At 38.7% G+C, this 26,132-nt stretch overlaps 1 protein-coding gene across 3 annotated transcripts in view; it reads right to left on the bottom strand.

Moving 5' to 3' along the window:
* Window positions 1–26,132, bottom strand: part of LOC104150975 (calcium/calmodulin-dependent protein kinase type IV) — a 174,004-nt gene that overhangs the window by 71,574 nt on the left and 76,298 nt on the right. For all 3 annotated transcript variants that reach the window (XM_068927018.1, XM_068927017.1, XM_009685515.2), the window contains 3 exons: window positions 25,584–25,662; window positions 7,889–7,951; window positions 7,191–7,273 (listed from right to left, as the gene is read on the bottom strand). In XM_068927018.1, coding sequence (XP_068783119.1) covers window positions 7,191–7,273; window positions 7,889–7,951; window positions 25,584–25,662 — 225 coding nt within the window. The remainder of the gene's footprint in view (window positions 1–7,190; window positions 7,274–7,888; window positions 7,952–25,583; window positions 25,663–26,132) is intronic.

Below are 26,132 nucleotides of genomic sequence, written 5' to 3' on the forward strand. Positions count from 1 at the left end.
TCTGCACCCATGCTGGTACACACAGTTCAGTTCTTATCATTTTCAAAAAGCCAGGCTCATCTTTCAGGCGCTTAATTTTAGCAGATATTGTTTAAAATGATAGTCTTTGTTTCCAGAGGTTATGCAACCACAGTGCTCATAAACTGGCAGTTCGAATTAATCTCTCAAACAAATGCGTTTGCGTTATTTCTTTTTTTACATCAACTAATATGTAAGGCAACATGACCACAAACTAAATTATTTCCATTTTTTATGACTCCCATCTACCGGGGGAAGTGATGAAGCAAAGAGTCACTGGCAGCTTGCAAAGGATGTGGTGGCCAGGGAAAGGGGGGAAGAGCAGCAATGAAAGAATCAATGAAGCCACCCGACTAAGTCCTGGTGAGGCTTCAGCTGGATCCCTTTGTCCAGCTTTGGGCTGCAAGCTTAAGAAAGAGGTAGAAATGTGGAGGAAGTTCAAAGGAGAGTAACAAAGTGTGACATAGACAAAATGCCCAAGGGTGAAAGGCATTGAGAAGGCAAGGACTTGAGAATATTTAGTCTAGAATATGGACGAGTAAGACAATAAGGGTCTTCCAGGTGTCAAAGTTTGCTATAAAAAAGGAAGAAACCACATTCTCTGCATCTGTTAGGGACAAGGCAATTGGCTTTTGGTCAAATTTACTGACAGTAAGTTTTCCCTAATCTTGAAGCTAAATCTAACTCCCTGGCTGGTGAGCCATAGTAAGAGCCCACAGAGGAAGATTACAGAAATATCTGGAAAACGCCACAAAACCTGGACTCCCTAAGATGTTTGAGGATGCTGCCAGAACACAGGTGAATAACTTGCCCGTTCCAGCCCTGCCTGCCAAAACAGCACAGCTTTAGCTGTCACGACATTTTAAACACATTACCCTAGAGCTCATTCTGGGACATCACTGACTTCCCAACAGGGCTGAAACATAGACAAATGACCAACAAATTCTGAAATGGAACACTACTTGGGTAATGAATAAAAACATATATGGTGCTTATACTCCTCTATGTCTCAATGCGTAAATGTTAGCCAATTCAGGATAATTTTAGGTTGACATGTAACAGTCCTTCTAAGCGGCTTTGGCACCTCTTATCCTCGCTCCAGCTGTTAGGTATGTCCAAGTTCAATGGTGAACTGAGAAGCACATTATCCAAAAAGGAGTTGTTTTTCAGACCTTTCTCATAATATGAACTTATTTACCATTTAGGGCAAATATTTTGGTGCTCTGAATATTTCGGTAACTATATTGCTTCCTAAAACATTTTGGTTTCCTTTTACGATCCTGCCATGAAGAAAAGAGAAAAAACAAATAGACAAACAAAATCTATGAAACTCTTGTATCTTAACTGTTTTTTATAATTACAGGAAAGGCACTGATTCACAACACAGGAGACAAATGGTTAGCTCTTGGCTCAGCCAGAGACTTCCCTAATGGCTGTAGGTATATACCTCAATTTGTCACTGGCATAAAACGACATGTCAACAGCTCTTTGCATTCCAAAAAAAATGTAAAGCTAAATTTATTAACAATTGTGGAAATCACAGCTAAGGTTTGGTCCAGTTCCCATTTACATTAACAGATGCATCTATCTTCTGGTTTCTCTGGCATGTAGGCTATGTCCATATTATTACGATAAAGCCTTGGCAGAAAAAAAGAGAATCATTTCTCAGCGATGCTGAAATCCCAAGGAGTCTTGGTACTAACACCACTAACCAAACTCAAGCGCTCCACAGGTGCTGATTTGGCCTACCTTTGAAAGGCTTGCCCACTTCGCAGAGTGGATTAGTGACATGCAGCTTGGTCCCAGCTAGGGTGGACCTACACTAACAATTCCTCCAACATTATCTGGCGCAATAACAACATAAGGCAAAAGGACATTTTAAATGAAAATATTACAAATGAAAAGCTGCCGTAGTGGAGTTAAGAACCAGGCAAGCTTTAGTATTATATGAGTTCATATTTAGAAAGTGGCAGGCAGCCAGCAAAACACTCAGAGGAGACTCTTCTCTCACTAGAAGGCACAGGTATAGACTCTTTTCAAAGGTCAAGCAGTATTGTAATTGCACCATCATCACTGCTTGAGTTGTTTCTTCATGTATAAAGCTGTAACTGTGTGTGTTCTGGTGCCTGGTGTTTCATCTAAACGCTAAGTGTATGTATTGGTCATACTCTAAACACTATATTTATATATAAACATTTACCAAAAATTATTTGAATTTGACTATTTCTCACCTTGAAAGAACATTGCAGTCAAGTAGATATTTGCTCAGAGTAATTCTGTCCAGTGTCAGAAAATAAAATGCTGACCATAAACATGCGTAAAGACATTACCACCACTCTGTACAGGAAGGAAATACCAAAGAACACTAGAAAGACTACAAATGAACAACATACATTTGTTATTCTGTAAATTCCTGGGTTTTGACATTACTGCAGAATAAAGAGTCAAGAGTACGTCAATCATGGATGACGTTCAGTGCGCTTAATCACCAGGTGAAGGAAGAAACAAAAGAGTCTGCGGTCAGGGCGCCAAAGTTCAGACGAGGGGAACACACAGATTGCCATAATAGTGTCAAACAGAAAAAAGAAAGAGGCTAACAAAAACTATTCTTATCAATCTGCAGGCACTCTGAGTAAAATCAAATTAAAGTAGTGCTGAGGGTTTTTTTGCTGAAATATATATATATGTATGTATGTATGTATGTATATAATATCAGGGATTAAAAAAGCAATAAATATCAATAAAATCTGAAGAGAAAAGATCAATTTCAAAAAGAAGAACGCTCATAAAAGACAGAAATCAGACTACCTTGTGCTGCAAGACCTGTTACTGCTTGTCACAACACATAGGTTAAATGGTAGGAACAAAGCCAGAGCAACAAAGTGATCAAGAATCTGATGAAATACACCACACGATGGAAAAGAAAGGCAAGTTAACAGTATTAAGAAATTACACCTAAGTAAAGAACGGTGAAGGCAGAGAAAGGCAAAACGAACAGACAAGAGAAAAATGTAAATGAACCAAGCCTAAGAGGAATCATCACTATTCTAAAAGGGAAGAACTATAAAGAAAAATGAAGATGTTATAATAATCAAAGGGGTCAACACAATAAAATTAGAAGAGGCCACTGGGTACTTATCTAATCAAACTTTTGAACAGTCTAAGATTTACTGATTAGTTATCAAAATGCTTTAAAAAAGCAATTACTTAGACCATTTACCTACACAAACGAGATGCAACCTCAGGGTCTACCTTTCCCAGGAAATTTTTGTACTCCAGATTCATTCTACATTCCCTTAAAGTCATTGAATTTAACTTTTTTTCCACTATGATGTTTGATTCAGATTAAAATGTCTGATTCCATTTATTTGAGCTCAAATTCAGGTAATTCAGTGCCATCTATGGGAGAACACTTAATGAGTTAACGCAGTTGACTCTGCCTTTAGCTTTCTCCTGTTACATGGAGAAGAGGTGAGACGTTACACCTTTCTGATTATAAACCTGCCTTTTAAAAGTACCCACATAATGCTTATTACTTTATTGTTCCAATTCAATTCATATTGCACAATATGAAGTCACCCAAAAACCGAAGAAAACAAATTTCTTTATTTATTTCCACCACTCAAAATTCTCATTTAAAAAATGAGAGTGCCCATGTTCTGAACTATGGCTCCGCAGCACGCTCCGTTAAGAAGACGAGGTAAGAAGGAAGATGGGAGAGAGGGGTGAAAATTGACCTTTGGCTGCCACCTTCCTCGGGTTCTGCTATTTTCTATCCACAAGGATACCTCAAACAAACTTCAGCATAGATTGCAGCAACTCTAGCTTTCATTTAAACTGCTTGTTCAAGGTCCTTAAAAGACTATGCTGGCAGACAGACAAAGCAAGGGTAAATGTTAGCATGATCATTCTGCCACGCTATGAACAGCTATGCTATTTTTGTTTTGTTTTGGCTTTTTTAGTAAGAACCTGCCCCAGTGAGGACCCGGTGTGACAGCAGCCTGCCCTCAGTATTTTGGCAGTGCGTGAAACACTGCCATATGCTGCTTGACACGTTGCAGCTGGGGCACTCAGCACCATACAGGAGAGTTGTCCTCCTGGACCCTGTCAAAACATTGCTGTTTTAAATGCACTTAAAGCATGCATGGCTGTTTTAAACATGCACGACTGAGACAGGAGGGCCAAACAAATGTCAAAGTCCTATGTGCCAGAACTGGGCCGGAGACAGGGTATTAGGAAATAGCTAAAGTATCAGTTCATTTATACCTACTACGCCTTTCTCTAAGTTTTGATCATTTTGTATACAGATTTGTCTTCAAAAGCCCTTTGCTACTGCTCACCTACTGGGATGACAAAAATCATCATGCAAACTGGCAATAAGCATTCTACTTTACAAAAACTTCTCAAATTGGCTGTAGAGTTAAATTTGTTATGTTTAAGGTGGTGGCACTTTACATGTTAGGTTATGACCCAGAATTAAAGTCTGCGGAACAGATTTCCTTTAGAAAAAAAACCTTTAGAAAACCAGCCTTATTTCAGCTATGTTAACTGAGATGTGCAACAGATACTTTTGTTTGAATTTATCTCCTTTTGGATAACACAATTGAAAAACTGCCATAATGAAAACTCATTTTAGCCATAACATGGCTGATGTGATGGAAATATTAAATAGAGTGAAGGAAGTGAATAATTGTATTAACCAGAACTTTTATGTCAGAGTAGCATGAAACTAGCAGTGCATAAATAAAGCTAATAAGATTCCAGAAAACTAATCAGATCTTGGGTATTTATAAAGTCATCTCCATGACAGGGGAAAGCGTATGTGAAACAAGTTGCTCATATGCAAATCAAATACCATGCAAAAGAAGAATGGAAATCTGTGGTGGCAGAAAGAGCAATAAAATAGTTGAAATAAAACATAGCTGCATATTACTAGGATCAGTAGTAATGGTACTAGCAATGAATATAGACAGATGTTTAGAGTAAGGAGACCACATGCATTTGTGCAACAGGTCTCATGTTGTCCTCTACTGACAGCTAATTTGGAAGAGGCACAAGAGTAACTCCTTCAAAGTACAGAAGTTACTTCGCTGTCTGTGTAAAACACTCAAGGCGGTCCCTGGCCACGGGAGGGTCCTGCCTGCTCATCCGCTAGCTCTCCAGTCTCTTGCGGGAGATTTCCCGGCTTGGCTTCCTCCGGGGACTGGAGTCGCACAAACACAGAGGAGACAACACATGAGGCCTCTTGGTAAATCAGAACATTTCCCTCAGGCACGAGATAGAGATGTAAGAAATAAAAAGACTAAATGTGAGGGGGGAAGCTTGCCCTACAGAAGAGAGCAGAATACTCCCTCACTAAAACTCAGAGGGCAGCCACTGTACAGCACAGTGAGAGCGTTAATCCTTCAGCTCAGCTGAAAGAAAGGAAAGGGACAGCAAACATAATTCATGTTATTAGTGCAAAACATCTCGGCTACATATTTCTATTGAATTATTTTCAGAATAAAGCTGAAGAGTGAAGTCATTTTCCTATTGCTAACTTTAACAGCTGAAAGTAACTTTTTTTCCCCTCCAAATCACAGACCAGATAAGAACATACTGCCAAAACTTTCAGTTCTATGGTACATGGAAAACAGGAGGAGGCTTAATTCAGAAGAGCTCCATGATATTAGTGCTCATTCCTCGCATCACAAGGGGGCACCGCGATTCTAGGAAGCGACTAAATGGCTTTGCTTCTGTTCCAGGCACGACCTGATAGCTTGTAATAACTGAACTCATGGATTAAGAGCACAATTTGGGGAAAGACCAATCCAGAGAACTCAAATCCTATAATCACAGCCCAAGCAGAAGATTACAGAATGTTGAAAATGTCATAACATTAAATCCTAGTTCCATAAAATAATGCAATTTCCCCATCCTGCATCACGCGCAATGCTCCATCTTCAGCTTTCCTACCAAACATATGGTCGCTGCTCAGAAACCAATCATCTCACTAGCATATTTTTATTTTCCGTTGGCAAAACACTACCCAGCAGAGACTGCTGCATAGTACCCAACTTTCCTGAAAAACACCCTATCCAAAACCAGGTGCACATAAAAAGGGCTATGTGAAAAGTAGGACACCTTGCACAGGGTCCTTCCTAGATGAGGACTGGGCACTGGTTGTTTTGCTTGCAGCACATCTCTCCTGATTGTTTCCACTGCATATTGAATTAGCAGGCATCTTTCTTCTGCTTGAACTAAAGATGTTACAAGAGGAGTTGCTTTTGTTGCTATGTTTCAGAAACAGCTCACCTCAAGGTTGTAGCTATGAGCACGCTACAAAAAAAGGTATGTTTTTGTTTTCTCAAGTCAAAGGGCCTTTCAGACCAAGTTTTCAATGCATGTTTATATAACAGTCCTCTGCAATACTAAAAATCTAATTATAGAAGAACAAAGATTAAATAACCTGTCCTTGCATGATTTGGAAAGCACTGTACCTTCCTTGGATTACTTCAGCGAATTATCTGACTTACCCAAGCCAGTATTAAATACTTTCTATATTTTCTCTTGCTCTAAAAGAACAAATGCCTAAGAGTAAAATATTGCCCCCAACAATATTACAAAATTTTTTCATTTTATACATATGCATCTATACTGCAAGAATATGCAGCACTATGAGTAAATTACCTTCAGAACTTAATAGCTATCTTGCAGAATACTTTTAACAAAAGCAGAAGTCTTTTAAACATAATTAATGACAAAGAGTATTTATTTTTGGCAGTCTGCTTACCATCTTTTTTATCTGATGTAATGCTGTTCTCCTGGCTGGTTGATTGCCACCTCCCACATTTTATGCTGACTTGCCAATGTCATTTTGCCTTTTTTTCCTGCCTTTTGTCTGGTCCAGCACACCCTGACACTGCTCACCTGCTGAACACCTTCCTTCAACAGTACGTGCTCTTCAGAATTTACTAACAGCTTCCTGCACTGTGAGCTCATTTTGCCTTTCAGAAAGATTTCCTGGTAATAACATTTTCAAACATGTATTTGAAGCCAAATCCTGCTGCTATTTATTCACGTGAATAAAACATATGTTGATGAAATAACTCCAGTAACTACTAACATTGGGATTACGTGCAGAGGAGAAGCCTTGCGCAACGTGCAGAATGAGGTGCATATGGATCACTCACCTGTCAAATAGCTCTCCGCCTGTGACCAATTCCAGAACAAGACTGATTTCTGTAGGGGTCTCAAATATCTCCTTCAGTTTTATCTGGTAAAAGATAACAAAAATGATTCATTTTCACATTTGCTGAGCATAAATATCACAGGGCCAACTAAAGGAAACAGACTACACCAAGTAAAAACGAAAGATGAGATCAACTGAAACCGGTGCGTCATTTACCTTCAGCTATGCAATTTATCACAAAAGTTCTTTTTTTTTTTTTTTGCTAATTTTATCTATTCTGCATTCTCTTTTTGTTGTTTTCATGCTCCTCATACCTCAGCAACCTCTCCGTAACACATGAGGTTTAGAAACTGCTTTCTTTAGTGCCTGTCAACATCTGTCTGACAATTTTTCAGAGCAAGCTGAATGTAAAACCTTCCCCACTCTCCACGGACTGACACCACCATATCCCCTTTCATTTACTGAATTTGTTTTGCACAGTTTTTCACTAAACTCTGTCAGAACATCAAAAATTTAAAGTATAAGTATGATTTCACAGGCTTGCATAACAAGCTGCTAATGTGCGTATGAGGAAAATCCTAAGCTTTAACCCAAGGCTCTCACAAGTCCGTATATGTGAACCACAACAGTCAATACGGAGCTCTCAGGAACAGATAGAATTTTTAAAAAGGGCACAGAGTGGAACATGGTTAAACTTACAATATTTGGATGTGAAAGGCGAAGCAGAACTCCTATTTCTGTGCGGACAATTTTCTTGTCTACCTGGTTGAAAGCGGGAGGGAAAAAAGGTGAAAAATTGATTTGTCTGTACATCATAGAAACTTCTAACTGCATCATAGAAATATATTTATGAACAGCAGCTTTAGATCTCTTAGGGAAAAGTCAGTGTAAGAGACATAAACCAAATACACCGTAAGGAGTAATCTTCCTTTATCACAAGACAGTTACTAGAATGGGAAAATATCTGCTTCTGGAAAAACATTCACAAATGTATACGTTAAGTCATACAAGAAGTAAAACAGAGGGAAGACATCCAAAAATAGGCCAAAATTCCTATTTTTTCATTTAAACTCTGCCCTTGCACATCTCCATTTAAGTTGGTATAATTTACACCAGGCTAGAATCTTTTCAACACACTGATCAACAGCTCTATTAGACAGTTCAAGAAACAAGGTCTCCGAACACCTCATGTAGGATTTAGATATCTAAGCAGTGTCACATACTGAGAAGAAAAAAGTGATGCAAACGTCAAACATCCCTTAGCCTCAGACAGGGTATAAGGTTTTAATTTTAACTTGCTTCAGAAAAAACTAAGAAAAAAGTTCTATTTCCACAAAAGACTATCCCTTCAGTTAAAGCTCTGCAAGGATTAGCCCTTCCCTTTCATTCCCTTCTCAACTGTGCAGTCTTTCAAGATCCCAGGCACAGCCTCTGGGGGAATTCAGTCACTTCTCACAACAGATGCAGACCTGAGGAATATTTCATTCAGTAAAGAAAACTGTATTTCCCCCTGAATTTGAGTGCTTAAGAATGAAAGAATCACTATGCAATCAATACATTTATGAAGAAACTATCTTGGTGACAAATATTTTCACAAATCCAAGAGAAATCCTACACTGATGACAATTATTAACATATTTCTTCCACAAGGACATTTCAGTATTTTATTTTTCCAGAGAAAACAAAATTCGAGCATCAGTCACAGTCAGAATTACAGAAAAAAAATTTGATTCATCCCTTGTGTACATGTGTGTAAATCAGAAACATTTCCAAGCTAGTAGTGCTACAGTGCTCTGAAAGTGGTGTAAACGAGTAATTAGACCCTTAGGGCTTTCTTGAAACTCATTGACATTTATCTGCTTTGAGTGACTTTGACAGGAAGCAAAAAGAAAGAAAAAACAACTTTGAACAGGTCTGACGAACCAGAGAAGTAGTAGAAGGCAAAAATTAAAGAGGACTGAAACAGCCCGTTATCTGAGTATCTTACTGGAGATAAAGACCATGGACAATAACTAAATATCTCTCAGCACCTGCAAAGCACACTGTACAGGAAAAAGCCCAAACAGCAGGTTTGAAGCATTGTTTCCCCACACAGTTTTCTTAAAATGCTGTGAGCACCAGCCTGCCCACTTCTACTTATGTGAAGAGGTCTCACTTGGGGTCAAAATCCCCTTGACATCAGCATGGTTACTCACCTCTGGATTACTTGTACGAGTGAAAATGCATAGCCAGGGGCTCTAAAAGCTCACCCCAGCTCCTTGAGGATCGCAAGGCTCAGGCGACTCAAAGAATAATGTAACTCTGGATTGACAGGCTTTGTACAAGGTTTGCCTACCTCATATAGGATCAGAAAAATTAATGCACAGTACTGCACGGACAGTTATTCCCCCATGAAAACTGTTTAGATTTGAGCAATTTACCTCCTCCAAAAGGACCGGTACAAACTGAACAGCCTACAGTTTGTTTTCTCTCATTTTGAAAATGTTCACGCATAAAGAATATCTGGCAACAAGCATGTAATAGGCTGTCCAAATTCTGAAGATATTTCCTTTTGGCTCTAAGGAGGTATTACTGAGAAGTGATAAAGGCCTCCTCTTCTCTAGCTGGTGGCGACAAATTAAGTGAAAAACAGCGATCCGAGACTCAGTTTCAAATCCTTGCTTTCCTATAGATTTACTCTATGACCATAGGCAAGTCTCTGTGTTTTGAGTTCCTGACCTGACAGACAAAGAATACTTTCATAACATTTCCTCCGGGTGCTATGAGGAAATCACATCTAAAAATTTAGGATGCTAAGATGCAAGACAAACTGGCCATATATAAATCCTTAGAAGTACTAAATCTTTATAAGCATCCTGGAAAATAGCTATTGAGATAGATCTTACAACAGAAGCATTTATACGTAAGTGATCTGAATCATTTTACAGTAGAAGGAGCACCATACCTGGCTATGCTATTTTATTACAGAGAACCTGCTTTATCACTTCTATGTTTATGGGTAAGAACTTTTATTTTCTTACCTTCTCTTATACAAAGTATAGAGCTATAACAATACTTTCCTTGTTTCAGCTCCTTCCAACTAAACGTACCTACTTATATCAGGTCCAAACTTGTCCTGTTTGTTTACTTTGGGCATGAGTATCAACAATTTGCTATTAATAATCCTGAGAAAAAACATTTGTCAGGAAGACAATCATGCATTTCACTCCACAGCATAGGATACTGCAGTAACACATTTTAAAATCTGTGTAATTTTCCAAAATATCCTGTTACCACAAATGTTTGGGGAAATCAAGTCTGTTTGTACACATCAAATACAGTGGTTCGACTTATGCAAATTTAATATCTGGCTTGCAAATGATTTATTTTGGTCTCTGTTTGGATTTCAACAAGCAACGCGGTAAGTAACAACCTATCTGGGCTTTCCTTAAATTAACATTACTTACAAGACTGTCAGTGAGATCACTTGTGAATATATCGCAATCAAGAATAAAAGGGCAGCAGAGCCGGTCTGTTTGTAAAGTGAGAAACATCAAATGTTAACTTTCAGCAATGCCCTGGTTCTACCAGTTTAGCAATTATTCTTCTACAAGCTTTCTTTGTTCTTTGTTTTTAATCTATGCTAAATGGACCAGAGAATGCTTTTGGTCAGATGTTTCATTAGTATCATTTGATTCTGACTTACAAGATTACTTTTCTCCGTATGAAAAGCTTGTATTAGTTCTGCACCGTGGTGGGTGAATGCCACATTTGGGTGATTTTAACACTGGTGAGATTCGACTGAACTGTATTTTCCATTTGCAAGCTATCAAAAGGCATTTGTTGTGATAGGCCTAAGAAACAGCATTCTGCCTTTCTGCTGTGGTATGTCCACCGCAATTTTAGAAGTGCTTTTTCAGGTCACCTTGACACAGTTATTTGTCCGTTCTTCACCACCACCAAATGTGCAAGCGTTGTTTCCACCTGAACTAAACCAAACCTGAAATAAAACGAACTGTCTTCATAACGAAATTAGTCTAGTTTCTTCCTCGCGGTATGGCGCGCTATCCTGAGAACGTAGGTGGCCGGCGCGCATACTGGCCCTTCAAAATGGTAGCAAGCAAGATGCAGAGCACATTTGTCATGCCGAGAGCCCGCTCTCTGCCTCCCTCGTCCTGCAGGACCCTGCAGCCATGGATGAGCACACCTGGTCAGACATGCCCATGACGCAGGGTAGCGAGAGCCACGTACCCAGGCTGTTCACCACTGCTCCTTATTTAATACTCTGCTCATTGACGTGCATGAATACCTTTAATTTAAGCAAATGAATGTTTTATCGAACCAACAATGCAGGCTCTGAGCGTATATTTCACTAGACTTGCAGGGAACATGCTGCAAATGGTTACCGGCTTGGCACCACACTATATTAAAACTGTTTCTAAGAAATAAAAGTTATTTTTTTCCGAGCTAAAATAACTATGCTATAGCCTAACCCTCTTCCATATTTCATGGGGTCAATTGCTAATTACTCTTTTTACTTTGTCATTATTTTGTCTTCTTACAGTTAAACTGAAATATTAAAGATTACATGCACATAGACTACCCAGAGGCAGAGCTGCTGTTCTCTGGTGGTCTAAAGGGTCTATTCCCATGTTCTCATACCTATGCAATGGGCCACTGGGTTTCACAGCTTCTCTTGACACGTCAAGAAAGGAGAAACTAAGTTGTCAAGTTTGAATGTAAATAAAACTTAGAACTCCTTCAAAAGATGAAGATTCAAAATATGCATTTTCTGTTCAGTTTTAGCTTTTGTTTTTTATTTTCAAAATGTCCTGGGTAACAAGAACTCCAGTTTGAAGCCAGCTCCATAGAAAACTCATACACAGAATATCTTCCTAGAAAACCCTTCAGACTTCAGGATTAAAAACACTGTAAGACAACTTCTGAACATATGTGCCATGCCTCCAGGTAGGCACACAATGTGGGGTTTTTTTAATCTGTACCAAACTGGACAGCACCATTGAAATACGTGCATCTGAGCTGGTTTACGTATCAATGGAAGATCTGGATGACAGCTTTTACCATAAATAATAAAGAATATTAGAGGGATACAAAAGGTGGTGTAGCAAAAAAAAAACAGAACAAATAGATGCTTTATATGTGATCTTTCTGACCCATTCTGGTATAATTTAGTAATCAGTGCACCTGTGTAGCAGTGGACAGAGGGCAAAACCAGCATTAAAAAAGTTGACCCTTCTGAAATAAAGGATTACTTCTTTGTTCTAAATGGGCCATTTATTCAACATCAGCTTCAGGTGATTGCTTCTTTGGGTGAGCTTTTTTTGAACAAAAGTGAGTTTCTGAAATAAAGAATTCCTCCTATGTTTTAAGGGCCCTTCTCGCTTAACCTCCTCAGCAAGGTCAGCAGCTCTCTCTCTGTAAGGCAGCAACCTTTGTAATCATAATGGACTAACATTTTCTTTTAAAATATATATATATTTCAAAAAAATGTTTTTTCTGTCTTTTAAGCTTGGCAGACTATTCTGGCTCTATCTCTATTCAAGCTGAACACGAGGTCCCTGAAGAACAAATCAAACAATACAATAAAGCACGGCGGTAATTGCACAGTCCTGCAGTATCTTCTATAAACTCAGCAGGGAGTTTTCACTCTGTATGTTGCTGACAATTTTTATAAAGACTTTGTAAGTCAACTTGTATTATTAATGCAAAAATGTAGACTATTTTTTAGAGCAAATAATATTTTCTGTCTTTAGGCACATGTCCACACTTCTAATTTACAGCCACATCTTTTAGTTGATGCACAGTCTTCAGATCACACATGATTCTTTTAAGGAATTACTGCAAGTTACATTAACATGCCTGTATTTGCCAGGACAAATATCTGCCTAAATATCTGCTTGTACCTGCAAACCTGCTGGTTGCAAACACATACTAACTGGGCTTGTACAAGCATATGCTTGAAAAAAAAAAAAGGGGGGGAAGAAAAAGAAAGAGAAGTGTAATATCTGCATATGATAGCATGTTAGCACTCTGTTAAATGTCAATTTATCAATCAAAGGGCAAGATTTCTTCATTTATCAAAATGCAGTTGTACAGTGAGGTCAGAGTCACACTGGCAGCCATGCCATCAGATGGCTAGAGATGTTCCGCAGGACTGAAGGATAGACTACAACATAGTAAATCGCATGCTGATGTATCCAATTAACAGGCCCTGCACTTTGTAACACAAGATTTTAATGGTAAAGCTGGCCAGATTCACATAGTATTCGCCAAAGGCACATGAAGTGAGTGGTATCACAGCAGAGTGAAGGGTAGATCCTGCGGCATTTTTAGCTGGGACAACGCTGGTGACTTGCAATAATGCATTTTACAACTGAGTTCAAAACAAGTTACATGTTCAATGAGCAGACCTTATTATATGTTGTGGTCTAACTATTTGACTAACTCGGTTGTTATTTCTAGTCCTAACTCATTTATATACAGATTTTTCCAAATATATTTGATAAATGTTGAGCAGTTTACGTAAGCAAATTTCAGGCTATTAGGTAGTCATGCACTGCTCATTTCAGCTATTCACTATTTACAGTGTGACACTGCTATTGTTGGTGTTTCCCGAGCTGGGTGGTGGTGGAGATTTTTAAAATGGAAGGAATAATGTGTAGATCAAAAGGTAAGTACAAATCTCCATCCTCAAATATCCTTGTTGACAGGATTATTTAGAAAACTGTCCTTGCCATTTTCTTGCCCATCCTTGCCTTTCATTTATACACTTACTAATTTAAAACTTAACTCACTTCCAAGTTAAAATTTACTAATCAAGCTTTTACTCTAACGGATGTAAGCAGTTTTAGACATCTGACATTCTGTGCAAAGGCTTCACCCCTCCACCCCCAGTAAGTCAGTCATATTGCCACTTCTCCTGAGTGTCTGGCTTAATAGCAGTCTCTCTAGAAACCAAGAGCTGTTAGGTGATAGGACATTTCCTGTCATCTGGTACAATATTTTATCTTAAAGCTACTCTAATGTGTTTGGACTTCTCAACTCAGTCATAAAGTAAGCACGCTTACTAACATTATTAGCCAAGTGTGATGCTTGCTGCAATTTAAGAAACTGCACAGAAATGCTAAGCTAATGTACACATCCTTATCTGTACTAACTCACATCATAGATTCATGCGAACCTTCAATTTTACCCAATGGAAGTCTGATATGCCGGAGCCATCATTAGTATTGTAAATTCCACCTCAATACCAAACTATTCCATGTTATCATATACATGCTCTACCACTCCATTTTGTAAGGAATAACATAGATAATGTTTGGGGAAGGCCTGGCTGCAAGTTTGGTGATCAACTAAGAGTGTTTAAAATACGTCAGGCAGGATGAAATGTTGACAGTTTCAGGTGTGGATTACGAGTCTTGTGCATATTCTCTGATGGGTCACTCCAGATCTCATGACTGGCTGCTTAAAGGGCACCTGGACAAGACTTGTAATCTCCCGGACCTAGGCCCCTTAGACTATTCTTCTGATACATCAGCCCCAACTCCTGGCAATGAAGGGTCCCCAAAGCTGAAGTCCTGAAGTCGCTTTAATGTTGTTTGATAATATATAACACCTGTAATTCTACACCTACAGTAAGTAAATAAATGAGCCCTTGTTTCCCAAACTGCTTGTAACATACAAGTTACGTACTTTATAACCAGTAGATCCTCAAAGGAAAGCAGGGAAGGAATCCCTTGCTAGAAACTTCTCAGAGACTGACAATGAAAAACGCTTGAAACAGTTGAAATAGGGCAGAGAAGCATGTAGAGATGGCGAGATGATTAAGAGAAGTAGACAGACAAGTGAAAGAAAGGCTTTATATCTGATTTAGAGAGCTTGTTTCACAGATTAGAAACCGAGCCAAGTTTCTCGTTAGTGCTATGCATCAATAAATAACATTAGAATTTACGGGACTATTTGTGTCCCTACATCTCTCCACTCCCTGTGGCGGATGTCTCAACTACATCCACGATAGCATACTAACTTGCCTCCTCTGCAGGATCCATGATCCACGCTGGAAAAAGGGGCAGACACTGAGTAGGCTGAGAAAAGCAGGAACGTGCAGTGACTTCTCTCTCCAGCAGATCAGGCAGAAGAACTTGGTATAGCCTGGACAAAAACCCAACCTGCAAATTCTGTGCACTAGTGCCACAAGGTGTCTTCCATATTTAAGGCTACGTTCCCTGATGCTTTGTACAGTTTTATGGTAGATGGAGGAGATTAAGGTGAAAGGAGGCAATCGTAAGTTACGTGAGCTGGACCAGAACAGAGGAATATTTGAATTGCAGGAGACCCAGCCACCTCTCCCTTTACTACCACCAAATTCACATGTTGATTTGGCAACTCGCATAGAGCCAGAGCTAAAATACACCTCTGTCACATGAAGTGTGATTTGGGATGGAATTTTGGTACCTAAACCAAAGAATGCAAGCCCTGAAGACTCCTTAGGTTCTTCTGCTGCTGTGGCTAATTCAGCTTTTCGAGAGATCCAGCTCGTCAAGACTGAGAACTGAGACCTTCAAACTAAGTTTCCTGAGGTCCCCATTAGAAATGGCTGTACTCATAAACTTTAGGACTAACAAACTCTGCACAAAGCTCAGTGCTAATAAAACTGTTCCTCTATGGACACATTTCACATATCCACCACACGGGAGGGAGAAGACCTGGCTTATATTACACAGTTTATATGTCAGAGATAGTGTCCACCAATGCTATGCCCTTTCCTCCGTTGATTACATAATGTCTACAGAAAAAAATGAAGAACTGAAAAGAATGAAGAACTACCAATCGCATATGAAGCCATGCCTTCTTTTGCGTCCTATTCTCAGGGCCAGTGAATCATGCCACTCAGAGCCACGCAGAGCCAGTGAATCGTGAACGTTGCTTCTGCCTGCTAGCACCATTTCCACAGGAAAGAAAGTGGATGGAAAGAGTTAATAGCCGATAATGGCATTCTTCTCATATGGCAGACCTTCTGGTATGGTTTAGAGCTCTCAGGAAGTGGAGGACACTAATCATGATCTCCTATTCCTGCATGAATGTTTTATCACAGAGCTGCCATACAGAAGAGCACTGGAATTACCATCATCTTAATCCTTGCCCATCTTTGAAAGGACTGACTTAGAGATCTAAGAAGATCTGAACTATGAACTCCTATCTCTCGAGTGCTCTTGCACTACAGCATTTGATATCTGTTTCCTGGAGAAAATTCAGTAATGAGATGTAACACGCACCTCTTCCTGCTCAGCCCTCTGTACTGGTCCTGTTCATTCTGCTGGCTACTGTAAGGCAACCAAAACAAGAGGAAAACTGCCTTCCCCAAAGCCTTGCACACGCCCAACTCATCCATATGCATTTCATCCATAAAGACAAGCATGTAGTGGATAGTACCACAACGCACAAAACAGTAACAACTAATTGCCCGAATCCAAATCCCTTATAGATCTAGCCACTTGCCTTAGCACCTTATGTTCGCCTCACCCATAAAACACAGAAATGCTACTGTGTTCTCTCACAAACAAAGCATCTTATTTAGGCTATTTCTTATTATTTATGGAAAAGCTTCCAGTTGCTTTCAACTGTATTTACATTAGTGCACTCTGGTTCCTAAAAAAAAAAAAAAAAAAGCCCAGCTGAAATTTCAAACATCTATTCATGCAATATATGTGAAGTATAATGGAATAGCTTGTTGGGAACTGAGTAGTATTAGGAGGCTGCTTAAAAAGAAGAGGAAGGAATAACATGGATATATTTTTTACATGTATGGGAAAACATACTATTATTAATTATTCAGTTTTTATTTTTTCATAGGGAAGTACTGCTTAATTCAAATGGAGAGCTAGCAGTTTGGCAAAGAATCTGGATGATCCTCACCCGTATACCCTAGCCCTGCAGCCATCACCATCGCAACATTCAGCTTGAAAATTTACCACCATGTAATGAACTTTTGTACTGCTCTTAAGAGAAGCTCTGACCAGATCACGAACCCCATGGAGATCAGATAGCTATGCTGGCTTCATGGTTTTTTGAAGGCACTTTTGTAACCTGAACCCGCAGGTCTTGCCGCCTATACAACTGTTGTGTTAATTTCCAACTCCACTTCTCCATTCCTGCCTACCTGTGTTCTTTCTCTTACAGGACACAAGATAAAAGGACCAGTTTGGCCAAAGAGGACACATTTTATCTTGAAATATACTAGTGCAACCAGTTTGCCAAATGAGTACATGCTAATTATGCAGTTCTTAGTTTAAATAAATGCTCTCTTTTACAAAACTGAATTGGATTTGCCTCTCTGGGGGGCTAGAGAGGAACTCGACTGCAGGCTGGAGGAACGAAGCCACGATGCCAAGTTGTAAGCCATATGCTGTCCTTGTTTTAGTCCAGAGACTAAAGGAACAAGGAAACTCAATTTCCCTCCCTTGAAATGAATTGCTGTTTCAACTGTGCCAACAGGATGACAGCACAGGCTTCCTGAAAACAATGACATCCTAAAATGCAAAAGCAGGAGACATTCAAAGCCCTCCAGTGCAAGCCTCACGGACCGTCCACCTATGCAGAAGCCCCATCTTCCCTGCAGGACAGCTCAACCAAAGGCATGTTACTAGACTGTCTTTAATAGGCTGTAAATAGTGAAGGGTTTCTGAAGAGATGGGCTATAATCTCAGGATAGACTAATATTTACCTCTGCTTCAGCTAGACTAATATTTACCTCTGCCCTTTTGCAAGGTTGTAGCTTTGCTTTTGGTGTTAAATATATCATCATGCAGTAACACATTTCATCCCGTTCCCAGTCTTGCCCCTCTACAGTTATGTACAAACGAGACATCGCAGCGCCTCTACGTATGCTTAAAGCCATGGAGAAGAAATCACTGTGGACACGAGCAAAATATCCATGGAGGGGTTGGTAAAGGAAGAAATGGAGCTCAGATTGTTTCGTGAAAGTTCCTCTTAAGTTATTCAAAACTAAATGAGTGTGTGTGTGTGTGTGTGTGCCAATTGCTTCTTTTTTACTGAATTAATAATCTAAAGGATATTATTTAGTTTCTCAGTATTTGCTCAACAATGCAAAGTGTGCAGTAGGCCAAGCTTCCTTGAACTGCACAATGAGTTGCCCTTTGTATTTTCCTCTTTTTAGTAATCTGTCTTTATACTTCTGAAAAATAAGCTGTGAACGCCAGAAATGAATGTTAGTTAATTATCTGTAAATTAAATGCAGTGGGGGAAAAAAGAGACACAATACATACTCTCTGTTCTTCACTTAATATCTTAACCCAAGGGACGACCTACTCATGAAGAACACAGCAATTCAATCTAAATGGTGACAGGTAAAAAATATTGTTCTACATTAAGTGATTTTTACACATCATCTGCATTACAACGCAATATAATGCAATACATTGTAATGCAGATTATATGCTAAATAACCTTATGTATACAGAACACACTTTCCAGGTGCAGAGTGAGGTTTTTTTCTTTTTCTGAAGGATGTCCTGGCAATACAGACAAAAATTGCCTTTTGCTTTTCAAGGACTACAATAACATATCACAAAGCTTCTTTTCTGCAAAATTTTCACTTTCAGTAAAGGGTGTCCAACTTCACAGCTCATAAAACACAAACCTATAGCTATCTTACTGCAGAACAAATATTCTTTTAGTTGTCTATTCTTTTGTTCTGTATTTATGAAAAATTAACTTTTCTATGCTTGTTTACACACTACGCATTTGATGGCCTTACTTTTTATTTAGAAGCAGTTTTCTTTAGGAATGTAGAGTCAGACCACGAAAGCCAGATTTCCCTTAAACATAGGGGAAAACTAGACATAAGCAGTGGAAAGCCAAAGCCTTGCTGCCTCATTTCTCATTATTTCTTTACTGATAATAATTTTTACTGAAGCCTTGAGTACTCATCTTTCAGAAGAAACATAACAGTATGAACTACACATTAATAACAGGCAGTGACATTACTGACTAAAAATGAGCACACCAGGAAAACGAAAGTAACCTAAATATGTATTATTTAGCTAGTATTATTGGTTAAGTGGTAGTTGAGAAACAGCACATAGGTATGATCAAGTCCTGCTCTCACTGAAATTATTGGCAAAACTCACTGCAGTCATTTTCTGCCCAACATGGATGAGGTGTGTGTGTCTGTGAATGAATAACACAAGAGAACGTATGTGCTGACTGACAAAAATAAACCTTTATAATGGTGAGTACTGATGTACAGCTGACTGTTTTCATATGCAGTTAGAAATTACACTATTCTTTTTTCTTTTTGAAAAAATTAGAACATTAGACATGAATAAAATGTTTAAAAAATATTACTGAAAATGCAAATAAGAGAACTCAGAAAAAAACATGAAAAACATTGAGTTTGCTTACTCAGACAGAGCTTTGCTATACTGCAATCATGCACTATAGTTAAGAACAATTGACAAATTTTTTTTAAAATCGAGAACTGAATTTTGTCTTCAGTGAATTTTTTTTTTAAGTGAGGAATACCAGCTTCATGAGGAAAAATTTCTCTTTAAATATACATATATACATATATGTATTTAGATAGATATTCCAAACATTAGAAATTGTGGGGGAAAAAAGAACTACTGCCATTGTACTTCAGGCACACAAGAGTAGTTATTTCAGGCTCTCATTTTCTTCTGTGGAACCGATTTCTCAGCTAAACTTCCTCTCTCTCATATGGCAGTTCAGCAAGAGTACTGACAATTATAGTATCACAGGGTATATACAGTCTAGTTATGGAGCCTATAGAGATACCGAGCTCAGAGGAACACGGAGGCAGGAGGTATTCAAACTGTAACTCCCATAAGGCCAGATAGCAGCAGATGGAAATTTTCATTTTATAACCACAAATATACAGATTTTTCTCAAAAAGTCAACAGAAGTCCTATGTTATTAATTCTATTAATGATTATCTCCAAGTGTGATACAAAATCCCTGGACCCCTTTTCAGAGTAAGCATCTGTGATGCTTGCCTTCTCAGTCAATTGGCAAGGTTCAGCCAAGAGCAGCACTCCTCCAAGAACATCGATTAACGTCTGAATGAGCCTCTTGACTACCACTTGGTACTACAATTCACTGCAATACAAAATGAAGAGCCCAGCCAACTATACACCCCGCTTGTCATATACTACCCACTAATGAAAATCATTAAAAAATGACTATCTGTATTAGAAGATAATCATGCCTTGAAAAAAAATCCTCTCAAGTGCCACTGTTTGGGCTTTAAAAACCCTTTCATCAGTAAGAAACTTCCCACGGACCAACAAACAGCAGATGGACAAGACCTTGCCAGAGCAACAGACTTAAACATTTGCCACCCCCATTTCTCAAACAGCACAGCCAATGTCCCTCACAACAAAAATCATCAGTCACCTCAGATTTCCCCACACCCATCGCATTGCACGCCTCTCATTTCTGGTAGGATTAGAAAGTCAGTTTTTCTACTGAACACTGAAAAACATGAACTCAGTTGAGATTTTTTTTATATATGATCTTATACCCTGCTGTAATTTCCTTCAGATCCTCACTCTAGATGTCTTTTGCACCTCCGGGAGGGAGGGAGGGCCAGAAGCCTATTACCTTTCCCTTCACTCATACTCCTCTCTGCTCCACAGGTGCAAATTATTTTTTTCTCAAATTGTCTAACTGACAATACTAATTGACTAGTATAATCAGATTAATCCTAGAACTACTATTTTCAATACATGCAGAGCTTGAAAACGGTTGTTCTGTTTCTGATCGGAGAAAAAGTTTGTGTGGCTGAATGCTTGTCTGATTTTGAATTACATCAACCAGTCTTCAAGAAGAATGCTACTTCATTAAGATTGATTTTAATTAAAGTGCCTTACAGATATTAGTTAAGCATCGCAAACCCTGTGAGGGGGGATGCTCACATATGAAAAAAACTGAAGTCAAAATGAGAATTTTCCAAAATAATATCTGTATTTGGATGCCTCATTGACTGAGGCACAGAGGGTCTCATACTTCATAATACTTAATAATTCTTATGGGACAGTATGTATCAATTAAAACCTAGGACTATTAAGCAGGCTATGCTTCAAAGCACCACTGTGAAGCAAAATGAATAAATACTCTCTCCATTTTATGGGTGAAAAAGTTGAAACAAAAAGAGTAAATAACTTGGCCAATGGCACAGTGAATCGGGAACACAGCAGGACCCAAACGCCAGACCATCTGACTCACAATCCCATGCTCCCTCCTTCAAAGCATGTTGCTTTATTGCAACTACAGCTCCCAAATTACTTCACATGCAGTTGTTAGCACTTGGTAGATCTAAGTTGTAGGCCCTCAACATCTCAATTTGGAAACCACAGAACGGGGGCCATCTGTTCTGTTTAACAGTGACACCCACTAATATTTTTTTAAGCAACTAGTCCAGACACAAGCAGGAAATTTAAGGCAGAGGTGGATCTAATTTTAATGAAAGGCATTCACCTGCCCAAACTACAAGATGATCTCCAGACTAGCCTTGGTTCATGTTATTTATCTTTCTGATCATATGACCAAAGGAGGCAAAGGGCTGCAGATCAGAGGCTTCATTCCATAAATAGCATCGTTCGCTTCATTCAAGAATCCTGTGCTCTTCTCACAGGATCAATGTGCTATATGCTGTTTGCAACAGCAACTGTTCTGCAATGATTGGTTATAAATTTCATATAACTTTTAAGTCCCTGCTTAGGGTAGCAATAATCATTCTGTAAACTGTATCCTAAAGAGACTTCATTCTTTTTAAATACTGAGTCATAAGGCAGAAGTAAATTGCCCAATGAAAAGCTAAGTAACTTCATATTTGCATCTGCAAAGGTATAATAAGCAGTTAACACTTCCTTATTGTATTTAGCTTGTTTGAAAAGTTTTTCTGAAGTGCCAAATGAAATCGCCTGCTTCTGCTTCTTTTTTGCTAAATGAAATGGATCGCCCCATAAGGACATAACTGACTCAGTCCCTTAAATATCTTATCTGTACAGAATTTAAGAGACGTGATAAACATGGGAAAGCTCAAATAATGAATATATAATACACAACCCTATGTTTTGATCTATGTTCAGGAGACTGAGCATGAGGGCTGGATGAGCAAATACGAGCAAATCAAAGACAAAGGAAAAGGATTTAGCCTGTTCATCTACCGGTCCCATAGATGTAGTTTTATAAAAATATTTCTTTTTGTGTCTGCTAAGACCAATTCCAAATCGAATTTCTTATGCATTATTTCATTTTTTTTTTTCACTACTACATATATCAACTTTTCTTTTGGCCTTTTTAGCCCTTCTAACAGAACAATGCCTTCTTGTCTTCTTTGAGCTGCTTTGGAAATTATGGCCCTAATTTGTCTGACAGTTTCCTGACTTTGACAGTCAGAGATTTCAGGGGTAAGAACCGTAAATGTTTCCTGAACTACATTTTATTCATCAGAAGTGTAACTTAAAGGATCCAAAACTACTCACAAGTTGGGCTGAATTGAGCAAAAACAAAACAGAAGAGGAAACTGAAGCATTCCATTTCAGCTGCTTCAAACCAACAAAAAAAAATGGGGGGGGTGGTTTCTCTTTTGGGAACAATATAAAATTTTAGTTAATGGTTAAGAACAATTAAACTTCTAACATGAAATAAAATATTCCCAAATTATTATTTCATTTCACTAAAAAAAAGAAATTTTGTATAAACATTTTTATATCAATTTCTCTTTGTTGGCTTAATTAGCAATTGGAAAAAACAAACAGAACTGTGCAAATGATCTAACAATACTATTTTTTAACCTAGATAATAGAGAGATATTACAGAAACTCCTAAGAAATCAGACTTCTCCACAAGTATATATTCTCAGAAATGGCTAATACGTCTTGCCCGAAATTTTGTTTCCTCTTAAATGACAATGTGTTAGTCAGCCAAAATGAAAAATTAGTCTTACTATCTAAGTAAAAAGAATACTGATAGGCATTTTGTGTTCTTCGCCGTCTGTTCCCAGTATACTACTTACTTCAATTCATAAAGGATCATTTGTTCCTTAGCTGAGCTGTTCCCAGGGGACAAAAATGATGATTCCTGAGGCTTTTCCTTAAGCTACAGTACCGTAACGATCAGCATGCACAAATCTGAAGCTGTCAGTTAGCTACCAGACTGCACCTCACAGATGGCTTGTTACTTCCTCCAGAATAAGCTGGACCGCTCTCTCCCCGACCCTCATCCATTTTTTTTAAGGACATTCTTCCTTCCTCAGTTAGTCCTGTCCTAAGCAGCATGAAAAGTTAGATAATTTGAATGGAAAATCAGAGGAATTTGCTCTTTCACCATCTTCCTTAGTCTTCTCTTTTTAATCTCTCCGTGCTCTCCAGAGCTCCCGGATGTGCATTTGGAAAATAGAACTGTAGAAGTGGGCCTGCCGGCATCAAAAGTAAACGCTCAATAAGCTCCTTCTCTTTTTCCCCCCATCAGTTTTCTTCCACTGCTGAATTGCCATCCCGTTCTTTACAATTGCTGTTTAAAAAACTTAGCAAGAAACTTAAGCTAATCAAAATGTTAATACATGATTAGGACCACACTTTGTTATTTTTATACTGAGTTACTGTGCAAAGATCAGGCCACCTGCTGTGAGAGCGCTGTTTAACACACAGTTAGCACTGTCACTGATGATAATAATTGCGTGTCCAAACTGAACTGGTGCTACCATAGTTCATGGCACACAGCTACAGCGGCCTTACAGTATGGCCTTTCTTACGCACTCAAAACTCAGTACTATAATAGTATCCCTTGTTCTCATAATACAACAAAACATCCCAAAATGTATCAATTACACAGGAAACACCCTGTTACCTGAACTATACTCACTGCTAAACGTACTGCTAATACAATCAAGGCTTGATTGAGGTTAGCTCTTGCTGCTGTGCCAACAACTTATATAACAATATTCTTATGTTCTTGTTCATCATTTTTTCTACACTTTCATCATAAAAAAACAACTCGCATGCTCCAAAAGTATGCTAAAAGTCAGAACTGAACAGTTCCCAGACACAAATAGTTGGCTCTAGTATTAATATGCCCATCATGAACATGAATTAATCTCTATGAAGGCCAAAAAATGGCAATGCAACATTTTTAAATAATAGAGAGTATATTCCTAAAACTTTAGGGGAATCAGTGGCATAAGGAACAGACACAAACTTGAAACTGCAGTTCTCTGCATTTCCGCAGGGAAAGGAGAACGTAAGCAGCAGCAGTGCAAACTCTTCACGTATGCTCTGCTTCCTCCGATGCACCAGATGCAAATTCAAAAGCAGCGCACAGAACTACATTTCTATGCCAGTTTAAACTCTGGCTTATTTTCAAGTACGACAGATTAATGCCAACATTTTACTCATGTGGCACCTGCTCATTATGTCTTGCACAGAGACCATTCAACCTCTAGACATGTTTACACCTACCCACCCATCATTATGTTGCTACACGTGAACATTCCTGAACTTTATGGAACAGTGGATGCTTTACCACTAGAACAAACTGAATCAAAACCACTCATGAATAGATATCATGTCCATACTTCATAACTTGCCAGCTTCCTCTCAAATTTCTCTATTTAGAAACATGAACTGCTCTTCCCTATCTCCCATGTTCTCTTGCTGCTTGAAGTCTCTCAGGCCATTACTAGCCTTTCTTCTTGAGGCTCTCCTCATGCTTTCCACCATCCATTTTGTAGCACACAGAAATAACTGTGGTAGAAGCGTGATAAATACAGAGCTGCAAAAATAACTGACATCTCAACTAGTTCTCTTGGAGTTTTATAAGGGGTTGGAAAACACCTCTAAAAAATATTTAATTTTACTGGAGTCTAAAAAAGATCTTTTGGCAGCACTGAAACAAAAGTCTAAACGAATTTACTTTTTGAATTGGTGCTTTAAACAGTTCCTGAAAAAGCTAAATCATGTAATGGTATTTTCTGAGCAAAACAATGTACTAAAGCAAGAGGAATTTACAGAATGTTTAAATGAATCAGAATCCGCATCTTCTCTTTGGCTAAAGTAAAAAAAAAAAAAAAATTGTCCAAAAGAAAGTTTTGGGCAAATCTAGGTCTATGCAGAGGACGCCAAGTGAAGGCACAAGCAAGATTCGTGAGGATAAGACATTCCCGACAGAGCACTGCTACCTCTAAAAGCCGTTTTAACCATGAGGAACAGAAGCAGCTCAGCTACAGAAAATACAAATCTCAGTGGGGTCCTCAGTCTAATCCACTCCCCCCCCCCCCAAAGAAACCACACCCCCCAAAAAAAGAAAACCCCCCACACAACATCCCCAAACAAAAAAACCCAAAATAACTTACTGTCTTCTTCAACATTTTGACGGCGTAAGGTTTCTGGGTCCCTTTCTGCCTGCATCTGTAGACAATGGATGTAGCCCCACTAAATTAAAACAAAAAAAAAAAAGGAAGAATAGTTGTACATATGCCTGTTTGAATATGTCAATAAACAGAGTTGCCCAACTCATTTCATCAGGTGGTCACAGCTGAAACTACATTTTCTACTTTTCTCTGTTTGGAAGCAAAGAGACTTCAATTTTTCCCCACAGATGCAACCAAAAACAATGTAAAAACTGCTCTCTGTTAGACCAGTGAACTTCAGTGGTTATTCAGCCAACAGAAATTGCAAGAACTCAAGACACTTTTCTAGTCAGACCCTTTTTGGCTCCCGACACATTCTGGAAGTCTCTCTAAGACAGTGAGGAAAGTAATCTGGCTCTAAATCTGTACCAACCTATCTTGCCTTTGCTGAGGCAATCTATTTGCAACAATCAGTTGAGTTTTTTTAAACAATGTTGGTGGCAGTAATGGCGAGGAAGACAAAGATGAGGAGAACAGACAACTACTGTGCTA

The sequence above is a fragment of the Struthio camelus genome, chromosome Z, assembly GCF_040807025.1.
Source record: "Struthio camelus isolate bStrCam1 chromosome Z, bStrCam1.hap1, whole genome shotgun sequence".
Lineage (NCBI taxonomy): Eukaryota > Metazoa > Chordata > Aves > Struthioniformes > Struthionidae > Struthio > Struthio camelus.